This window comes from Penicillium diatomitis (genome assembly GCF_028827545.1).
Source record: "Penicillium diatomitis strain IBT 30728 chromosome Unknown utg000001l_segment0_segment0, whole genome shotgun sequence".
Lineage (NCBI taxonomy): Eukaryota > Fungi > Ascomycota > Eurotiomycetes > Eurotiales > Aspergillaceae > Penicillium > Penicillium diatomitis.
Window position 1 is genome coordinate 455,667 of NW_026623173.1, and position 18,829 is coordinate 474,495.

The following is an 18,829-nucleotide window of genomic DNA, read 5'->3' on the forward strand; positions in this document are numbered from 1 at the left end:
TAGTCCCCTTTACTAAATCACAGCAAAGACTTGAAATCAACATCGAGCTGATCTCAATCTAGCTCTCGAGATACAATTTGTCCATGTTAGATGACCTTAGTTGTCGACCACTCTCTCACCGTTCCTCCAAACAATCTTCACGTCACAAATTGCCTCAATGGACTCGGTTGGATTCCCCGACACCAAAAGTAAATCTGCGAGACGACCCTCCTCAATCACCCCGCGATCGGCCAGATGAAATCGCTTCGAAATGTTGGAAGTCGCTGAGATGAGAGCTTCAATGGGAGTGAAGCGACATCGATTCACCAGCATCCATAGCTCCTGATGTACTGACATGCCAGGTCGAGTACCGGGGAGATCACCGGCCGTGTCCGTACCACTTGAGAAAGCAATTAGCCAAGGTAAGCTTGCCAAAGTCTTGGGGTCTCATGGCTTACCACAATACGTCGATGCCAGCCTCCTTGAGAGCAATCACTTGATTGTATACATTGTTGATGGTAAATTGATCTGCGGTAATGGGAAGACATCCAATCGCGTGTTCTCGGTCCGCTCCGTGAAGATGCTTCGAAAATATCTCGCGAGTCTCTTGCTCTTCGCCACTTGAGGATGCGTGGATTACAAGTGTAGGGACAACAAAGGCATTGCTCTCTTTGAAAGCTTGAACAATCTCATCAGTGACAGGATCGATTGACGCATGTGCCAAGCCATCGACGCCGGCACGCAGGACTTGCAAGGTTGAGTGGTTGGAAAGAGCGTGAGCAACAGCGACAAAGCCCGCCTTGTGCGATGCCTCTACGACCATCTTTTGTAGTTCGAGGGATGGCGTTGGAAGAGGACGTTCCGGGAAAGGAATTTTCATTGTATGGCCATCTTCTTGCATAAGCTTCGTGAAACTGAAGCCCATGTTAGCCTCGGGAGACTCATTTCCAGAAAATTGATCTGCATCAGAAGATAAATCAAACGTACGATGCGCCCACTGCTTTGTTGAGTGCTATGCACTCGTCGATAGATTGCTGGTCGTGAATGTTGGGCCAATTGGATATACGCTCCTCGACCTGTGTAAACTCTTCGTCTCAGCACAGATTAAGTCTTCCAACGTAGTGGAAAGTAGTTTGATGAAAAGAACGGACATTTTCCTCTTGAGATACCAGTCTCAAAATCGCGGACGGCCACCCATTCTTGACCGTCGCACCACTCCCACAAGACTTGACATCCGACACATCGTTTCGTTGGCGCGTAACTGCACTTATCTCCTTGAACCATTCGCGCTCGTTATGCATATCAAGCACCGTGGTCACACCATACTTGATAGCCGTTTCGATGAGATGGACATCCTGGAAGACATGAACATGAGCATCGATGAGTCCTGGTAACAAGGTACAGCCTTGAGCATCAACCACGGCACATCCCTCGGGTGCAGAGAGCGGCTGCTTTAGGGAGATTGCTGCAATGCGACCAGATTCAATCAGGACGTGTCCGCTTTCCGAGACGGTTGAGAAGCCGTCAAAAATGCGGGCATTGCGGATGAGGGTAGACATTGCAGAGTGAAGCTTGAAGTGCAGTGAGAGACTTGCAGTGAAGAGACTAAGCGTGATTTGAGACGCCAGAGACGTGGGCGACCGCAGGCTTTAAATACTGAGCAGGAGAGCAAAGATTTGACAGGCGGTTCTCGGCGTTACGTATAGATATGAATTATTAATCAGACATTGTTGTATATTCGATAGTGCTGTGAGGCTGAACGAGTGGGGAGCTGACGCGCAATTGCTCGGTCGTTACCAAACGTCAGGCGAAGTCGCAAATAGTGACGCTAGCCTGCAATCTCCGGATGGAGTGAAGAGGTCCACGGGTAAGCGCTAGGCCCTCTGTGTACTTGGGTATACCGTGCTGACAACATGAGTCAAAAGTGTCAATGCGATCAGAACGGCTCAATTTCCTACTGAGATTGGAAATAAGCGAGTTGCGGAGTGCGATGGGACCAAAATCCGAGCCTTGAGAGTCGACTTGTTCAGCTTGGTTATTGTCAGTACCACTTGCGGAGTTTTGGCGGGGTTTGCGGAGTTGGGTCACCGACCAAGTAGGAGGGATGCGCAGGATCAACTTACAATGGTAAGACCTTACGAAACTCGACCGGAACATTACCAGTCAGTTCTAACGACATCTGACGGTCGCGAATCCTTTAGACTGGTTGACCCAAAAACACCGGGGGCTAAGTTGACAGCAGAAATCATTCAGCGTAGTAAGTTCTGTTATATGATTACAGGTGAATGTATGGCCTTCACAAAAATAATAGACGACATGGAAACAATGGAGGATACGCCTCCTCACAGGTTCGCAAGAACAAAAAAAAGTATCACCAATCAAAGATCATGCTGGTGCGAGGATCAAATTGCAATCTTGGTAATTAGACCAGTCTTGTGGTATGCGAAGTGAATGCAAACAAATCTGCATCACATGACCTTCAATCAATTGAGCTATTGCATGTGACTGCTGCCATGCTTCACGCTTTCTCACGGGGAAGATCGGCGTGCTCCTGGTAAACCTTAGCATCATCTCCAAGCGGAGAGTGCATCATGGGCTCCGGCGACTCATCAGCTCCAAGAAGAGAGAGCAACCCAATCTCGCGCTCAATACGGCTCTTACGCTCCTCATCGGCGGTGGCCATACCGGTGGCACCGAAAAGCTCGTCCATCTCCTCCAGGGTTCGGCCCTTGGTTTCAGGCACCAAGAAGAAGACGTAGAGGGCGCCAATGACGGTGATAACTCCGAAGAAAATGAAGGTACCAAGTTGGGAGGCATGGATGAACGGCGAAGTGGCCATTCCGACTGCGAAGTTGTTGAGCTGGTTGAATGTTAGTCAGTTGACAAGACACCGTTGTCTCCCAGAGTAGAACATTGCATGAAAAGCACCCACCCAGTTACTGCTACCACCCAGTGCAACACCCTTGGCACGCATGGACAAGGGGAAGACTTCAGACACGACAATCCAAGCCACGGGGCCCCAAGAGTAGGCAAAGTTGATGATGAAAATCCAAATGAACGCAACACCCGCCCAAGCTGCGGTTCTATTGGTCTCGAAATGGCCTTCGTAGCCTCCAATGATTCCAGCCACAATGAAGTGGCAAGAAGCCATACCGATGGCGCCAGCAAGAAGGATGCTCTTTCGACCGAATTTGTCGACGTAAAGAACAGCAGGGATAGTAAAGACAAATTCCATGATACCCACCACACCAGTGGCGAGCAGCTCCAGAGTGCTTCCACCCAAGCCGATGCCGCGGAAAATGAACGGCCTAAGAAATTCGTGGGTCAAAATTAGTCCCCGGAGATTTAAGATGTTGGTGAGCCTCGCGACTTACGCGTAGTAGTTGATCGCGTTAATCCCGTTCCATTGCTGGAAGGTCATGACCAAACACTATGTTAAGAAAGAGGTCAGCTGTTTTCTTCCTCGTTTCAACATGATTCAATCGTCGATACTCACAGCCACGGCTGATCGCCTGAACAAGGACGGGTTGGTGACAAGTGACTTGTAGTCATTGACGAGAATCATAAAATTACTGTGGCGAGATCCATCTTGGTACTGAGGATATTTAGCGGCAGCGGTCTCCTTCTCAAAGAGATACATGGCCTTGATTTCGAGAAACTCAATGCGCACACCCATGTCATCAGTTGACTTGTTGCGCAGCCATGATAGGACCTTCAAGCATTCCTCCTCACGACCCTGGTTGATGAGGTGGCGAGGTGATTGTGGCATGAAGAAAGCCATGCCGGCTCCCAAGATCAAGGCAGGAATCAGCTGAATGCAGACGGGAATTAACCAGGCGGCATTGGACTGAGTGACGCCAGTTCCACCAATGAAGTTGCATCCGTAACCGATCCAGAAACTGACCATGATGCCGAAAGTGATTGCTAATTGCTGGACCGCAACGAGAGAGCCACGAATCTCGGGTGGTGCCTGCACAGCAAAGGCCCCAACAGTCAGCTTTATTTCGCAGGCGTGCCAGTTCGCAATCAACCAGAGAGACCAGAGACTCACCAATTCAGCGTTGTACAGAGGCACAATCATACTCAAACTACCGACGCCCAGGCCTGTGACGAATCGACCGGCAAACATGTAGCTGACAGATGCGGTGGTCGCCTGCACAATAACACCCACAGTGAACACGCCGACAGCGACGATGGTGGTCATGCGACGACCGATGGCATCGGCGAGATAACCGTTCATCAAACTACCAATCCACGCTCCAAGTTCGAGAATGGCGGTAACAATAGCTTGTTGGGCACCGGTTTTTTCAGCATATCCTTGAATCTAGGAGAATGGTATGTCAGAGGCATGCGTCTATGAAGAATCAGTGCGTATCGCACAACGAGCTTACTCTATTCTGGAAAGCGTGCATCGTCAAGATCGACGAGAACATTCCTTGGTTGTCTGAGACGCCGAGTCAGTATCTAATCATGAGGACTAGTATCAACGTGTGCAATCACTCACATCCATACACGAGACCCCCTAGCGAGGCAAACAGAGCAATTGCAAAGGTTCGACCGTTGCTGATCAGGCCTTTGAAGCCTGACTCGCCAGCGTACTGCCGACGCTTGGCCGACAAGTCGTGGGGGTCACCACCACCCACTGGAGCTGTACCATGACCCATGATTGTTGGAGAAATCCTCGAGGCGGAGCAGGCTTGCGATTCAACAGAAAATTTCGCTGCTCTCGATGGCTAACAAAGGTGATCGAACGTCCTATAAAGAAACCGTGCATTGGTGGCGCCCTTGAGGCGTCCGGCTAAAACGCCATGTGCGGTCCCGACCGAAAGCTTCAGGTGCACCAGACCTTCGCACCGCCATGCTTGTCATCCTGGATGAGATTAACCGGCCAGGCGTCTGCGGATATTTTGAATGTGTCCGAAATCCAGGAAATGACCGAGTCACCGTATGACCGACTCCTCCATTTACGTAGGCTCGGATCCAATCACCTCTCGACCGGACTCGGGCCAGCCGACTGATGGCCTCTTCCACTGCCGTTTTGACGGACTGATTGGGTTCCCCCGTCTCCGCTCTGGGCCGATGCGGGGGGAGCATTCTCCGCCTTTCCCCGACTCATTCAGAGTTCACCCACTTTTTCCACTGCCTCTCACTCTGGTACGCTGGATCTGGGGTTTGCGACGGTCTCTCTCGGTGTCCGGGATAGCAAAATTGGAAACGATGGCTGCCCGTGCCCTCCGCGATGCGAGTGCGCCTGAGCATGATTGCTTGATCCGTTAGCCAACAACCAAGAGCCAAGAATACGCCCGATGACTTCGTGGCGTTTTGCCGCTGTTGGGTGCCGGCAGACTCGGCGCCGTAAGACGGCAGTGGGCCCCCTAGTCCGCCAGCAGAATAGCGGTGATTGGAGTTGTCCAAAGACTTGGAACCTGGGGGAGCTGGAGAACCGGGGAGAAGACGAACCTGGACAGAAACACTCCTCTGTATTTAGCCTAATCTACCAGACTTGGAGACTTGCAATAGTCATCGAAGTTCAGAAACTTTCTGGAAACACGGAGTCAAAGCGATGACTCGGGATGTCGGCACACGAACTTGACAACTGAACGGGAGAACGAGCACGAGCGATAGTTCCAAACCCCAACATTCTCCAAGTCAGGCATGGTCTGAGGGATCAAGTACGAGAGAAACTATTGGATCGATATAATGAAATAGCCGGAGAGACCATGATTTGCCGTTCTCTCGAGAGGACCCTAATGAAGGGTATACTCGAGCTAGGGTGTCAGAAGAGTGGAGATGTCGATGCCTGGCTTCATGCACTGTGACTTTCTCCACCACACCTGATGGCAACAAACACGGATCGACCAGAAGCGCTGCTGTAACCGAGGCCGTCTAACAGAACTTGATTCGATGAACGGTCCTTCGTATGGCTGGAAGTAATTCCTTCCGGACATTGGGGAACTCGGGATCTCGACACGGAGACTAAATGGACGTCCGTCGTCCTATCAATTTCCCTCGCGCTGAGAAAGACCAACCCAAGTTCGCAGCTTTTCATTGGGGCTTACGGTAATCTCAAACCCCTGTGTCAACTTGGTGGAAGTGAGGTACCCAGCACCTATGATCAACAACGCTGCGCATGATTCATGGACGTGCTGTGAGTGTTGATTTCGTCGCTGGTGGATTTAATTAAGGACTCTTGATGAGAGCAGCCGGCAGCGGGGACTTGCTGCACTATGATATGTACCAGATATGGAGGCAAAGATTGTAGCTTTGATTGGGCATCGCCCCCTTTCAAATCCGTGACTCGGGTCAAGCATGCTCTGGACTCGACTAATGTCCGGTTTCTCGTCGCGTTGACAGTGAGAGAGAGAAATGAGGTGCGGGATAATGACGTGAGGTGTGTCCGCGGTCATATACCACAGTTTTGATGCAAAGATTAGGCGGGGCTTCGACTGGGTATACCGTATAGACTATAGTGTAGCTGTACAGTGTAACTGTACACTCGTCATTGCAGGGAACGGTTGGAGAAATTGGGAGTGACGAAACAAAGCAGCAGCGGCGGCCCAGTGTCAGCATCGGCGAATTTATGCCATCCGTTCAGAATGAAGCGACCAGCACGAAACTGAGCGGCAGAACCCCCGGGTTGACCAGAATGATGCAGATACTGAACACTGAACAGTGATATTTTCCGTCTGTTTCTCCTTCCAGTCCAGACATTATTCTAGCTTGGGTTAGTTCGTTTTCAGCAGACCCCGGTCGTTAGGCTGGAAAGGATGCAACAGCACAGGCAATACATCGCTTTCTCCTTCGCTTAGCTATCTTATAAGCTGACAATCGAGATCAGATGCTCAGTTGGTGGCTGAGCGAGAGGAAAAGGCAACTCGAATTCCTCGGGGCCTCGCTGCCTTGATCCTCAGCCCGGCACCGCGTCTTATGATAAGCGTGCTTGATTGTTTTTGACCTGTCGTCGGGTCCTAGGACTAAGATGTGCTTCGGCATTGTTCTTAGTCACACCCATGAGATTATCACGGGTAAGGTTGAAGATTTCGCCGTGATTCCCAGCCAGACTGAGCTATCATGACTTAGCTGGCCGATTCGGTCGGGTTTGTAGATATTTCTCACCACATCCATTAGGTAATCAATTGAATGGCCGACAGTATTTGGTGTGCAGGCGGTTCTTGCTCCACGCCTTAGTAGATACAAGGGCCCAAAAAGGCCCTGTCGGCATTTTGAGATAGGTGGGCAGCATGGACGATTCACTGGATCGCGGTGCAAGAGCGAGCGAAACATTGATCCGGATATCAGGAAATGAATGGCAACTACCCAGACACGCACTTGAAAGTCGTGGAATTGTAGAGTGCAGAGTAGATGGTACGGGGACCGTTTAGATCTCAGAGCGCGTGTGATGACTGATGAGGGCAATGACCAAATCGTTTTCTTGACTATTGTGGGTCGCCGCGGTTGATCTTCTTCAAGTGCTATGAGATCATCTACATGTCTGATGTATAAGGCAGCAGTACTGATTCAGTTGAAGTGGTAAAGTTGAGGAGGGAGTGTCTGCTCGGCAAGTGTTCTTTGTATGACCCAAAGATTGCCTTTTCCAGTCACCTGATTATACACCACACGGGGCCAGAGATGACTTCAATCCGTGGATGCCAACTAAAAGAATAGTATCCCAACCCACGAGGTCGTACTTTCTGCTCTAATGATGGCTCCATACACGATTCATTTTGAACAAAGTTTCAGATCCATGGCATTTTGACACTTCCGCTACTTACTATCATTGGTCTCATCATTCATTGACTGAAGAAAAATCCATGGCGGAACTCTTAGCGAAGCGAGATAATACTGGCACGTTCTAGACACAGATTTCAGTAAAACACATCATATATTATATGGCACCCAACATGGGCGCCAAATTCCGAAGGTCAACTAAGCTACTAATAAACATGCTGACTACTACAGTAGTCTAATCCTGCAATGTTCACTCAATTCAGCCTCTCGCAATTTAAAGTGGATCCATGGCTAATCCATCACGCGATGTCTTCATTCGCGGAGAGAAGAATGCCAAGGCTTACATTAGCAGACTGACTTTCAAGTCTTTTCCTCAGGCCCTTCCCGCATGCAAAGATGAACCAGATCCACATCACCAGTGTCAACATTTGACATTTCATGCTTTGTACGACATTTTGCTTCTAATCCTTCTTTTGTTTGCTCAGCTGGTCTGCGATTCTTTTCCTCGACTCTTGTATTCATTGCCAAACCGCCCTTTTCTTCCTGGTCGGACTCCACACCATGTCCGACGACGACGAGTACTACGAATGGGAAGAAGATTATCCATTCGAGGATGTTGGCCCTGACGTCGTTGTACGTGGTTTTGAGACTCTCTGTTGTCTTCCTCATTCTATCCTACGCATCTGAAGACCTTGAATCACTTGTAGGAGAGGGAAGCTGACTCGGCTATCACTCATCCAGGACGAATTAGCAGCATCTGCCAACTACGAAGCGATTCTTTTCGAGGACCCCAAGTTTGAAGTCGAGGACTATCTCAGCGACTGGGAATATTACTCAGATGACTACCATGATGACGACCCAAGCGTGAAGCAAAATCCTGGTGTCGCAAGTCAAATTGATGCTGCCTCCAAATCGCAACGATCGCGCCCGAAGGCCCGAACAAATCAGACGCGGTCATCCAAGGCGCCCGATCCAAATACCTTTCAGGGGGTGATCTGGCGCACCCCCTTGATGAGTGATGAATATAATGTAATGGTTCAGATTTATGAACCTGGGAGCGGTGAACGGGTCGCGCTGCTTGACAACTGGCGCGAAATTTTCAAATCTGCGCAGCCAGCACTGGACAAGTCCCGGCTGCGCGACAGACGCGCCAAGGCGGCAGTACCAGCCGAGATGGACTTTGCAGACGATGAGCTTCTCTGTGAGGGCGACGAGGAGATGGACAGTTCGGATGCAATGTCTGATGCCTCTTCTGTCAACAACTTGCTGGAAATGGAGGATGCAGGGGATGCATCGAATACCACACCCGAAGTGGTGGAGTCCCCGGAGCCGACAGGTCCCAAGCCTTCATCTCCCCTGAAACGGGGTCGGAAACGAAAAGCCGACGTGCCTCCTGTGGAAGAGCTGGACAAGGACGATGCGGGAGGCGGCCTTTCCCACACCCGTGCCAAGCGTTCTGCAGCAGCACGCGAGGCTCCTGCTCGCGCATCACCAGAGATCTCATCTGCCCCGGTTAGAAGATCGGCACGACACAAGAAATGAGGCTGAAGCCGGGACTTGGTATCCCACTCGAGCAATACGTGCCAATGATGCTATACTTCACATCCGTCACAACAGAAACAGCTATCTGGAAGGCCTCATTGTCTAGTGGACGTTCTTTACCCTTGGTTTTTCGACAATCAATTGGGGGTTGTTGATAGGTCTCGTCTCAAGAGACCTTGGTGCATAGTGTTGAAGAGAACACTGGTGTACAGGTCATAGCATGACGAAACATACTGTCGACAAAGGAGAAACTGTGATGATATGTATCTATCGAGATTGGTCCTTTTCTCCTCAATAATAGAGCTTCTCGACGGGGATGAAAAAGCATGCTAGTCTGTCACCATGTGTAACCCTACGATTTGAGAGGACACCTGGAGCACCGAGTCGCCCCAAGGCTCGTTGTGAGGCACTACTATACCTTCCAAGGTACCTATCACGATTGCCGTCATACATGCTGGGTACTTTGAAGAAGAATGAACCAAGTTAATGTGCCCGATTCACGACTAGCGTTGAAAAGGTCTGATCTTTTAAACAACATCGAGCGGCACCAATAGAACTGATTTTGCCATTCGAGGTCAACCACCTCCCATTTGGGGGAGACCTGTACAATTGATATCGCTATTCCCTTGACCATCTGCAATCCTCTTCTCTATTAAATTAAAAAAACCTTGGGGGAGTGGTAATTGCAGAAATATCATCAGTTTCTAAACACTGAGTGAGCGCAGCACATATGACGATCAATCGAGTCTGTTCATTCGACAAGGACCAATTAGTGGATTACCAGCGCCTGTCAAGTTCGGTCTGGGCCTCACACCTCAGCAGAGATCAGACCTTCACTGATGAGCAAAGTTGCGGCTCGGCGCGCCGCTTTGTGATGATGCAGTAAGAGAGGATTTTAGTCGTTTCCCAATGAGAAAATGGGTTGGGACCTAGCCAAGTGCTATATATGTAGCATCGTTGAGCTGTACCTATTTGGACCCGCCTTGCAGGCAGGTTGGGAAATTTTGTCCTAGGCCTGGGCACTCGTTCACATAAACAGAATTGGAGGGCCATTTTGCGCCGTCCGCTGAAGTGGTAGGTCTCTTACCCTGTAATTTCAATGATGGACGAATCAACTGGTGCTCCATCAAAAAAACAAGAAAAGAAAAGGTTTTCTTATCGCCAGCTATAAGAAAACAATGCATCTGACATGGTGGACTTTTCTTCGTCCATGTGCATTTTTGGTAGGAAAAGCCCCGACTTGCGAGCAGCTTCACTGCGAGTTTGCCTTGCCGACTTTACCCACCCTCCTGAGCCCTATAGCTCCCACGATCAGGCTGATCACATTGACCGCCAGCAAGAACCAGAATGTGGCTCGGTAGCCGACCATCAAGCCCTCGGGCTCATATCTGTGGCGCGGGTCGACCTTGGCGTCACTGACCACATTGGAAATCAGCTCGACAAAGGTTAAGCCGAAACTCTTGCCAACCTGAGAGACGGTGTTAAACACGCCGCCTGCCAGACCTTGAGTCTCGGGCGGGAAAAGATCCGCGATGAGAATGTTGGAGACGGTGAAGAGAGCATCAGCGGCAATAGGGTTTAGACAGGCTACGATGAACGCGCAGCGCCAGTAGCTCCACGAAGGGTTGATGATGGCCATAAGCAAGGGCGAAATCGCGGAGATGATGGTTGTGACGTTTATGATGGCATCGGCACGGAAGTAGTGCAAGACCATGCCCGTGGCGAGGGCACTGAGGAGGCCGGTGATGGGAGTGGGGATGAAGTGGAGTGAGGTTTCGATGACGAAGAGCCCCTGCACGTCCTGGAAGAAGAAGTTGAGGATCTGCTCCAGGCCGTTAAAGGCACCCCAGATGATGAAGACGTTGATGCAGACTGCGGTGAAGGAGAGGTTTTTCCAAAGGGAGTTACGGATGAGGGTGGGTTTGTCATGACGCTCCTGGTAGTCTTGCCAAAGGACGAAGCAGATAATAAGAACTCCGGAGATGGTGAAACAGGCAATTGTTGACGGTTTGGAAGCGTCGTGGACATTGGCCGTGATGACACTAGGTAGACACCATCAGTTGAGGTTTGCTCGGTTGTGGTGAGCAATCCGGATGGGTGTGGAAAAGAGAAACAGATAGAACAACTTGTGTGTGTGTGTGTGTGTGTGTGTGTATGAAGTCAGTGGGTGAACAGGACAGAAAAGGGGACACGCACGCTAATGCCCAGGCAAGGACAGCCAAGGCCACGCTGATGAACACGGCGCCGATCCAGTCGATCCCATAGACCAGCCCATGCCAATTGACACGGGTGACTTTGCCTTGTGGCAGCTGCCAGCAGGACAGCGTAGAGGCGACGGTGTTGGCGATGGCGGCGGTAAAGAAACCCCAGCGCCAGCCGATGGTGTCGGCGCAGAGTCCGCCCACCAAGATCCCCAATCCAAATCCAATGGGTTGACCCCCGCCCATGAAGGAGAAAGCGAGGTTGCGCAGCTTTCCCGGAGAAAAATTCTCGGAGATGATGCTCATGGCAGACGGGAGACACATGGCTGTGGCCAGACCGGAAATGACTCGAAACGTGATGAATTGTGTACCATCGACCGCAAGACCACAGGCCATGCAAAAGATGCTCTGGAAGAAACAACCTAGCAGGAAGATCTTTCTGCTCCCTACCGCGTCGGACATGGCGCCAAAGATGAGCAGGGTACAACCCGTCGCCAGGGCGTACATTGACACAGGCCTGATTCATCGTCGCTATCAGCACAGCTCAATCACTTCCGTCTCGGGCTCTGTCTGCGCAACCAAGATGCTCACCATAACTCCATCCCGGGCCCCAGATTCAAGTCTCGGGCCATCTGAGGCACAGAGATCGTGACCAGACCACCCAGATAGGAACTAATGAAGGTGATGCATGAAATGCAAAAAATGACCAGTGCCGCATGTTTGGGCTTGCCATCTTCGTCGGGTATGTTTCTCGTGTCAGTCTCAGCCGTTTCAGGACAATCTTGCTGGACAATTGTCGCGACATTGGGAGCATCAGGATTTGGCACCATTGCGGTAGTTTGATCATCAGAGTTCACCCACGGGGGTGCGGACTCTAAGAGTCGATCTCTCTCGGTGAAAGTCATCTTGACCTGACTCAGGGCTCGGCGCCGGGGCTAATGCACGAGAACGGAAGACACGGGCAGACGGGCTTGGGGCCGATGCAGTCAGCACAAAGACCGGGCCATGGACCAACTATCCAACGACCAACAACCAAAGACCAAAGCCCGGGGGGACTATTCAGTGGGGGCTGAAGCAATTATACGGATGGTCTGCTGCAATTGATAAATTGCACGGTCTCCCAAATGGGCAAAGTGGGTGAACCACGCCATGCTCGCGGTATTTATCATTGCAAGGGTGCTCGTTGTTCAACTTCATCCTTTCCTTTTCCAGGCTGCATACAATCGAGGATCGAAATGGATCTTTAGGTGAAGATTCTTCGAGGGAAGCCACCCGGATGCTAACTGAGGTCTCAATTGCAAGGTAGCAGAACTCCCTTGCATTGCTGGGTCAGTATTATCTTGGATTGACGCGGGCAGAGAGTACAGATCTCATCCCCTATGAAAAGAGCATGCAAACTGGACTGGACAAAGGCCATTTCCAGCTCGCCACTGGTGATCAACTTGACTACCTACTACCTAGTCAATTGGACTCGATCAAAGACGTCATCTAGACCAGTCGGCTCGTGAGAACGAGGGTTTCCATTTGTCTCGGTTTGTCATCTTCCGGATATTGTCCCCCCCCCTTACACCTTTCCTTAGCACACCTGATCATCTTTCTTGGGATGAACTGCAATGCGATGCTTGGACGATCTCTGGATACGACGCTTGATCCCCAGGGATCCACGGCTGAAGCAGAGGATTGTTGATAGTGTCCCTCGCAACGGGACTTGCCACTACTGCTGTATTCATATCTTGGACGGAATTGATGTGAGTCATTCACGAGGTGGGTGCATTGGTCGGTATTCGACAACCCCTGACCGAACTTCAACGATACCCGTCAATGTCCCCAGACCTGTCAACGATGAGCCCTGTTCCCGCCATCTTTGCAGCTCACCCATGAATGAGACGGATGCGTTTCTCTCCTTCTGATTCGTTCCGACGGGAGCTGCCTGACAAGTCCCAGTCGTATTCTCCCGATCCGCTGCTTCCCTTGTTGTAGATGTGAATGACAAATCCTGTCGAATCCAAAGCAGCCGTGGGTCATCGGGGCGAGGATCCACATATTCCAAATGTCAAGTTGCGGCTGTATAGAGAAGTCACCTCACTTTGTACGACTCTCTTTTATTCTGCCACGGATGCTTTATTTACAAGGGCTATTTCTCATGAAGAGACCTCAATTATGATCCTGGCAGCTTATCAGATCCGAGGTACTCCCGTCGAAGGTGTTGTCCCCACGATGCGTCTCCGTTTCGGTGGCATTGATCTGATAGTGACGGGGTCATGTTGGCCGAGAACCTGTAAGAAACTCACGCGGACTGGATAAATGAAATGAATATCTCTTTCATATCACGTAGATCACGCTCAGCTCTACTTTGCTCATCTCTACCTTGTTCTCTTTTTTTTAATCTTTTTTTTTGTGTATTTCTCCCCTCTTCGAATTGCCCGATTACCGGATTCATGATCTCGATAGTGTTACATTGAAGAAGCCTGCCCATCGACCGGCGCAAGGTGAATGGGTCCATGGCCCTGATCGATGGCCTGTTGGTTGACACTCTCTCTGCATGCGGAGATCATCTCTCCAGCTCTCCAGCTCTCCACCGGTCTCCGTCTGTCTCCGCCCATCTTGGCTCGGTATCCTCTTTGGCGGGAAGCACGGGTCCGGTACGTGGACTGACGTTGTTGCCCCCAAAAGGTGGAGACGGTCCACCCGACTCCTTAGGGCTTAGTACCTTGGGTGACAGGACTCGAGTCTCATCCGGTCTCCAACGACTGCCTCAGAGCTGGAGATCAATCCAGTCACAACCGGGAGTTCCATCACACTCACCGGTACTCGCCCAACCTGGAGTCCTTGGGTCGACGGACTCGCCGACAACATCTTGCTCTCCTGCATGCTCAGGATATGAGGTTCGACGATCAATTCGTCCCGTCAACTGCACTTGTCAAGTGATCTCGGTTTCATTCGGGCCGTCGCCTGGCTTCGGGACGAGGTCACCAGGAAGTCTTGTATCGTAGAAGGCGCAGGCTTCTCGAGGTTTGAGCTGAGCGGACCGATTTTCATCCATTGGTCTCGACTGTTCCTGGTCGTTGGCACATCTCAAGGGGAGTGGAGAGTGAGTGCAGCGGTGTCGGTGTCGGCGAGCCCGAAAGACAAAATCAATCCCCTCGAAGTGGAATTGCTTGGCGATCCCTGCCTCAATCCTGTGCTGCAGCTCCATTTGCCAAGGCTGCAGATGAATATTGTCAGATCTCAGTACTGAGGCAATATGCTATCCGTCGTTATCCTGTTCTTTCCCGACACCCATGTCTTCTTCTATCACGCGAGGGGTCCTCTGGGCGTGCTCCTACGACTAGTCGTCTGGGAGGATCATCACTCCTAGTGTTTGATGCATGTGTACTTCCTGATCAATCTTTGGTGTAGGGCCTCGTCCCCTACCTGCTTCGAGCGACCGCTCTACCTACCACTTTGGCGGCAAGAGCGATTCTGACCCATCCGTCAGTATTCAGTACAAGCCACAAGGAGTAGCCGTAGGGAGGCAGCTTACTGTTCCTTCGGGCTTATACCCGTCTCTCCCTGACCATCGCGCGAGAATCGCCTGAATCTCTTCTTTGATCGAGCCGTCGCCTTCAGCGGCTTGGGAATATTACACATAGAATATGAGGACCAGTGAAATCGACGCCAAAAAATGACAGCCTCTGGCGCTAGAAACGGCGGCCTTTTCACCCGCAACTTCGGATGGCGAGCTGCCGCTTGACTGCCCGCTATGCTGTACCGCCCCCTATTCCACATCCACATTACGCTGGGGTTTAAATACATTGTTCTAGTGTTCAAAGGTTTGAAACACCCTGCGCGACCGCTTTTCTACACCGCGCACAATTGAAAGAAATTCCTCTTAATTGGTAGGGTAAAATCTAAAACAAGATTACAAGGCTGGAGAGAAGAATAAAGGAAAGGAGAAAGATGACCCTGAGGTCCCTGACAAAGCAGCAATGATATCATAGAGCTCACGATAGTCAAGTAACGTTGCAAATAGAATAGTCATCAGCATAAACACGTGAGACATCAGCGATCCAGGCCGAATTCATCTGAGACCCTGGCGTCTTGAGCAACCACGCACCTCCCCTGAAATCTTTCGAATCAATACTTCTTTCGTGAGTATAACATCGTCTTCCATAAGGCCTGGCGCTTAATGGCCAACGAACATAACAGAATCGAGACGACTTAGAGGAGACTCTGCACCCTCCAGATATCCTCAGCAAAATTTCTCAGCTCTTGTTCGGGTATCAGTAAGTCTCTCTCCGGGGGCTGGCGAGGAGAACGGCCAACAACCTTGTCGAACGGTAGATCCAGCTGTGTCGTAGTTGTAGTTATACCATTTAGGTAGGACTCTCCGGTAATAAATGTCGTATTATTCGTTCGAGATAATTTGAGGATTGTAGTAGGACGCGCGGAAAGAGAGGCGGAAAGATAGGATGACCTTGTAAGAACGCGATATCCTCGGGGAATAAGTTCCCATCTCTGTAAGATAATCTCCGGATTTTCACGATTAATACTAATCGTAACCACAAGCTTCACAGAAGAGGAGTAAGTCTCAAGCCAACCGCGTGTATCAAGAGCAAGTTGTCGCGTAGACTCTGATAATCCTACTTCCACCACAAAACTCAGTCTTGGATTTGTCGAAGCCGGAGCCCAGCAGCAGTCGGCCTCTTTTTTCCAATTTCCAATTGTAACAGTAGTCGAACCGAAAGGCATCACGTCACGATGCACGTTTATCATACGTAGCTCGAGAGAGATCAATGAATCAAATAATCTTATTACAAGCTCATGTGCAGGATGCGGCATGACTTTCGCAATCAAGGTTCCCGTTTCTGTATTGAAAAAGAATCGGCAATACTTGCTTGTTCGTAACCCATCATCACTTAGTCTAGAATATTGCGCCGGGGGGACAGACGTAAAGACCAAGTACTGATCGCGAGTTCGGTCTTGTTGAAGCGCTCGTTGACGGCCTTCCAAGGAATTTTGTAATCTCTGGTTGGTGGTGAATGGCTGCTGCTCCACTTCCTCCGCCAGTTGCGCAAGAGGATCCTCAGATTCGGATTTAACTGACGAGAACTCAAAAGATGAGAGCTCAGAAGATGCGGACCGAGATGCGACCGAGGTGGATTGAAAGGAGTCCATGGCGGGTGAGAAGGTAGGGTTGAAAGTGAGAAGGCAGGCAGATAGAATAGGTAATGACGACTGATAAGTGAAGTGACGGCGTATTGTGGCGCTAACCCAAAATCGGCAAGACTAACCAGATGTAGTAACTAGCTCATAGGTCCTAGTATTACACCAGAGATTTTCGTACACTGTACACTGTACAATATTACGTAGTGTGTATCGTACACTCATATAATGTGCAAATTGTGCAAAGGCATACATACAGTACACTAGATACTGGATACTAGATAGTAGATACACTGATACAGTAGTATGTTTATTGTATGATTGTGATATTGTAATAATTGTATAATGTTAAATGTATACCTCATTACCTACATCTCCGTTACCAGTTAACTTGCCAGTTTTGACACTCTGACTCAGTCTTACAGTATGGAACTATGTATTGATTACTCTGCACAGTTTGGTAGCCTTGTGATAAATATTGTTTTTTTCGGCCTTGTACATACTCCTGCCGAGTACAAGAGTTCAAAACTACTACACATATCTTGTACATACACGAATGACTCCAAATGACTCTACATCCACAGAATTGACTTGCCTGCGATCGGGCAGTGGATCACCCCGCCACCTGAATCTGGTTTGTAAATTCCGGAGGGCAGCGCGTTCGATTCGACCCTCTGCGGGGGTTTACATCCAACAATTTCTCTAAACCGCGACTGAGCCTACCAGGTACCATGTTCTTAACAATGGTCTCGCGTGCGGGGTGTTGCGCCATTGGCATACTACTTAGGGATGAGCAGAGACCCCCATAAGTTCATAACGCGACGACGGCAGGCTCTCACTTTTTCACGCTGAGGGCTGTCACTTCGGTCCCAACCACCTGATGATCTTGACTTGTTGACGCTTCCGGTCTCTCCATCATGGCCGCTCGCTGGATCTCTTCCCAAGAAATTGCTCGCCACGATACCCTCGAGGACTGCTGGCTGGTTGTTGACAATCAGGTCTGGGACATGTCCGCCTTTGCCCCAGATCACCCCGGTGGTGTAGAGAGTACGTGTCAACTCCTCAATTGGTTTCTTCCAGACCGGCGACCTATAATGCCTCTTTCACCCCTTGTGACTGGTTCCTCCCAGAATAACAGCACAATCGTCACTAGTGGAAGGTCTACGGTCCAGATGACTTACCGTCGACCCACAACTGATCAATCTTCATCTAGTCATACTTCGGTTTGCGGGTCGTGACGCGACCGCTGCCTATAATCAGATCCATAGTCCGGACCTCATCAAGAAGGCTCTTCCACCGACTCAACTCATTGGTCAGCTTGATCTGTCCACGATAGACAAGACGTGGAGCCAGAAATCTAGTCTCCCGTCAAAGTCATCCTCAGTGAGGCCGCCGCTGAGTACGATCCTCAGCAGCCATGACTTTGAAGAGATTGCCCGGCACTCTCTGTCAAAGAAAGCCTGGGCTTTTTACTCCAGCGCCGGCACGGATCTGATTTCCGTCAGAAACAATTCATTGTTCTACCAGCGTATCTGGATGAGACCGCGACTGCTGCGCAATGTCTCGACAGTCAGCACGCAGGTCACGATCCTCGGAGCCTCATTCGCGCTGCCTGTGATTGCGGCGCCAGTCGCCCTCGCCCGACTGGCCAACCCTTGCGGTGAAAAGGGCATTGCCCGCGGCGCTGCGAGAACGCGCACGGGATATTGTGTATGAACTGAACTGAACTGAACTGAACGGCGCAGAGTTGTTCACCATGGGGGAGGGATGCCTTCGCTGACCATAATGACAGATCCCCATCACCGCGTCATACCCGGCCGAAGAAATCATTGCGTCGGTCAACCGCGATCATCCATTCTTTTTCCAGCTCTATGTCAACAAAAATCGCGCATCATCAGAGGATATCCTGGGCCGGGTTTGGGACCTCGGCATCCGCACCCTCTTCGTCACCATCGACACTCCAACCCCCGGAAAGCGCGAAGCCGATGAGCGCGTCCGCACGGAGGAGTCCATTGCGATGCCCATGACGGGCACCAACGCGAGCCAGGACGCCAGGGGAAGCGGGATTACCCGGACCACGGGATCTTTCCTCGACGGGGCACTATCATGGGATGATCTCACTTGGCTACGCAAGCACTGGCAGGGCAGGCTAGTGCTCAAGGGGGTTCAGTCTGTCGAAGATGCACTGCTGGCGATGGATGCACAGGTGGATGGAATCGTTCTGAGGTAAACTA

General features: G+C 50.6%; 7 protein-coding genes across 7 annotated transcripts; 2 read left to right on the plus strand and 5 right to left on the minus strand.

The window, feature by feature from the left end:
- Nucleotides 1–96: 96 nt before the first annotated feature.
- On the minus strand, nucleotides 97–1,538 carry N7539_000130 (amidohydrolase family protein; the record flags this gene model as incomplete). The annotated part of the gene is made up of 4 exons (XM_056929734.1): nucleotides 97–379; nucleotides 438–893; nucleotides 967–1,055; nucleotides 1,131–1,538. The coding sequence occupies 4 exons, from the start codon at nucleotides 1,536–1,538 to the stop codon at nucleotides 97–99; spliced, it is 1,236 nt and encodes a 411-aa protein (XP_056794027.1).
- A 959-nt stretch (nucleotides 1,539–2,497) lies between these two features.
- N7539_000131 (uncharacterized protein) lies at nucleotides 2,498–4,643 on the minus strand (the record flags this gene model as incomplete). The annotated part of the gene is made up of 6 exons (XM_056929735.1): nucleotides 2,498–2,839; nucleotides 2,912–3,287; nucleotides 3,354–3,409; nucleotides 3,476–4,303; nucleotides 4,371–4,423; nucleotides 4,484–4,643. 6 exons carry the CDS (start codon nucleotides 4,641–4,643, stop codon nucleotides 2,498–2,500), a joined length of 1,815 nt encoding a protein of 604 aa, XP_056794028.1.
- Nucleotides 4,644–8,268: 3,625 nt separating this feature from the next.
- Nucleotides 8,269–9,249, plus strand: N7539_000132 (uncharacterized protein; the record flags this gene model as incomplete). Its single annotated transcript, XM_056929736.1, has 2 exons — nucleotides 8,269–8,340; nucleotides 8,449–9,249. The coding sequence occupies 2 exons, from the start codon at nucleotides 8,269–8,271 to the stop codon at nucleotides 9,247–9,249; spliced, it is 873 nt and encodes a 290-aa protein (XP_056794029.1).
- A 1,252-nt stretch (nucleotides 9,250–10,501) lies between these two features.
- On the minus strand, nucleotides 10,502–12,355 carry N7539_000133 (uncharacterized protein; the record flags this gene model as incomplete). The annotated part of the gene is made up of 3 exons (XM_056929737.1): nucleotides 10,502–11,291; nucleotides 11,446–11,967; nucleotides 12,042–12,355. The coding sequence occupies 3 exons, from the start codon at nucleotides 12,353–12,355 to the stop codon at nucleotides 10,502–10,504; spliced, it is 1,626 nt and encodes a 541-aa protein (XP_056794030.1).
- A 2,015-nt stretch (nucleotides 12,356–14,370) lies between these two features.
- N7539_000134 (uncharacterized protein) lies at nucleotides 14,371–14,646 on the minus strand (the record flags this gene model as incomplete). Its single annotated transcript, XM_056929738.1, has 1 exon — nucleotides 14,371–14,646. One exon carries the CDS (start codon nucleotides 14,644–14,646, stop codon nucleotides 14,371–14,373), a length of 276 nt encoding a protein of 91 aa, XP_056794031.1.
- Nucleotides 14,647–15,650: 1,004 nt separating this feature from the next.
- On the minus strand, nucleotides 15,651–16,607 carry N7539_000135 (uncharacterized protein; the record flags this gene model as incomplete). The annotated part of the gene is made up of 1 exon (XM_056929739.1): nucleotides 15,651–16,607. The coding sequence occupies one exon, from the start codon at nucleotides 16,605–16,607 to the stop codon at nucleotides 15,651–15,653; it is 957 nt and encodes a 318-aa protein (XP_056794032.1).
- A 905-nt stretch (nucleotides 16,608–17,512) lies between these two features.
- Nucleotides 17,513–18,825, plus strand: N7539_000136 (uncharacterized protein; the record flags this gene model as incomplete). The annotated part of the gene is made up of 3 exons (XM_056929740.1): nucleotides 17,513–17,642; nucleotides 17,809–18,305; nucleotides 18,388–18,825. The coding sequence occupies 3 exons, from the start codon at nucleotides 17,513–17,515 to the stop codon at nucleotides 18,823–18,825; spliced, it is 1,065 nt and encodes a 354-aa protein (XP_056794033.1).
- Nucleotides 18,826–18,829: the final 4 nt, after the last annotated feature.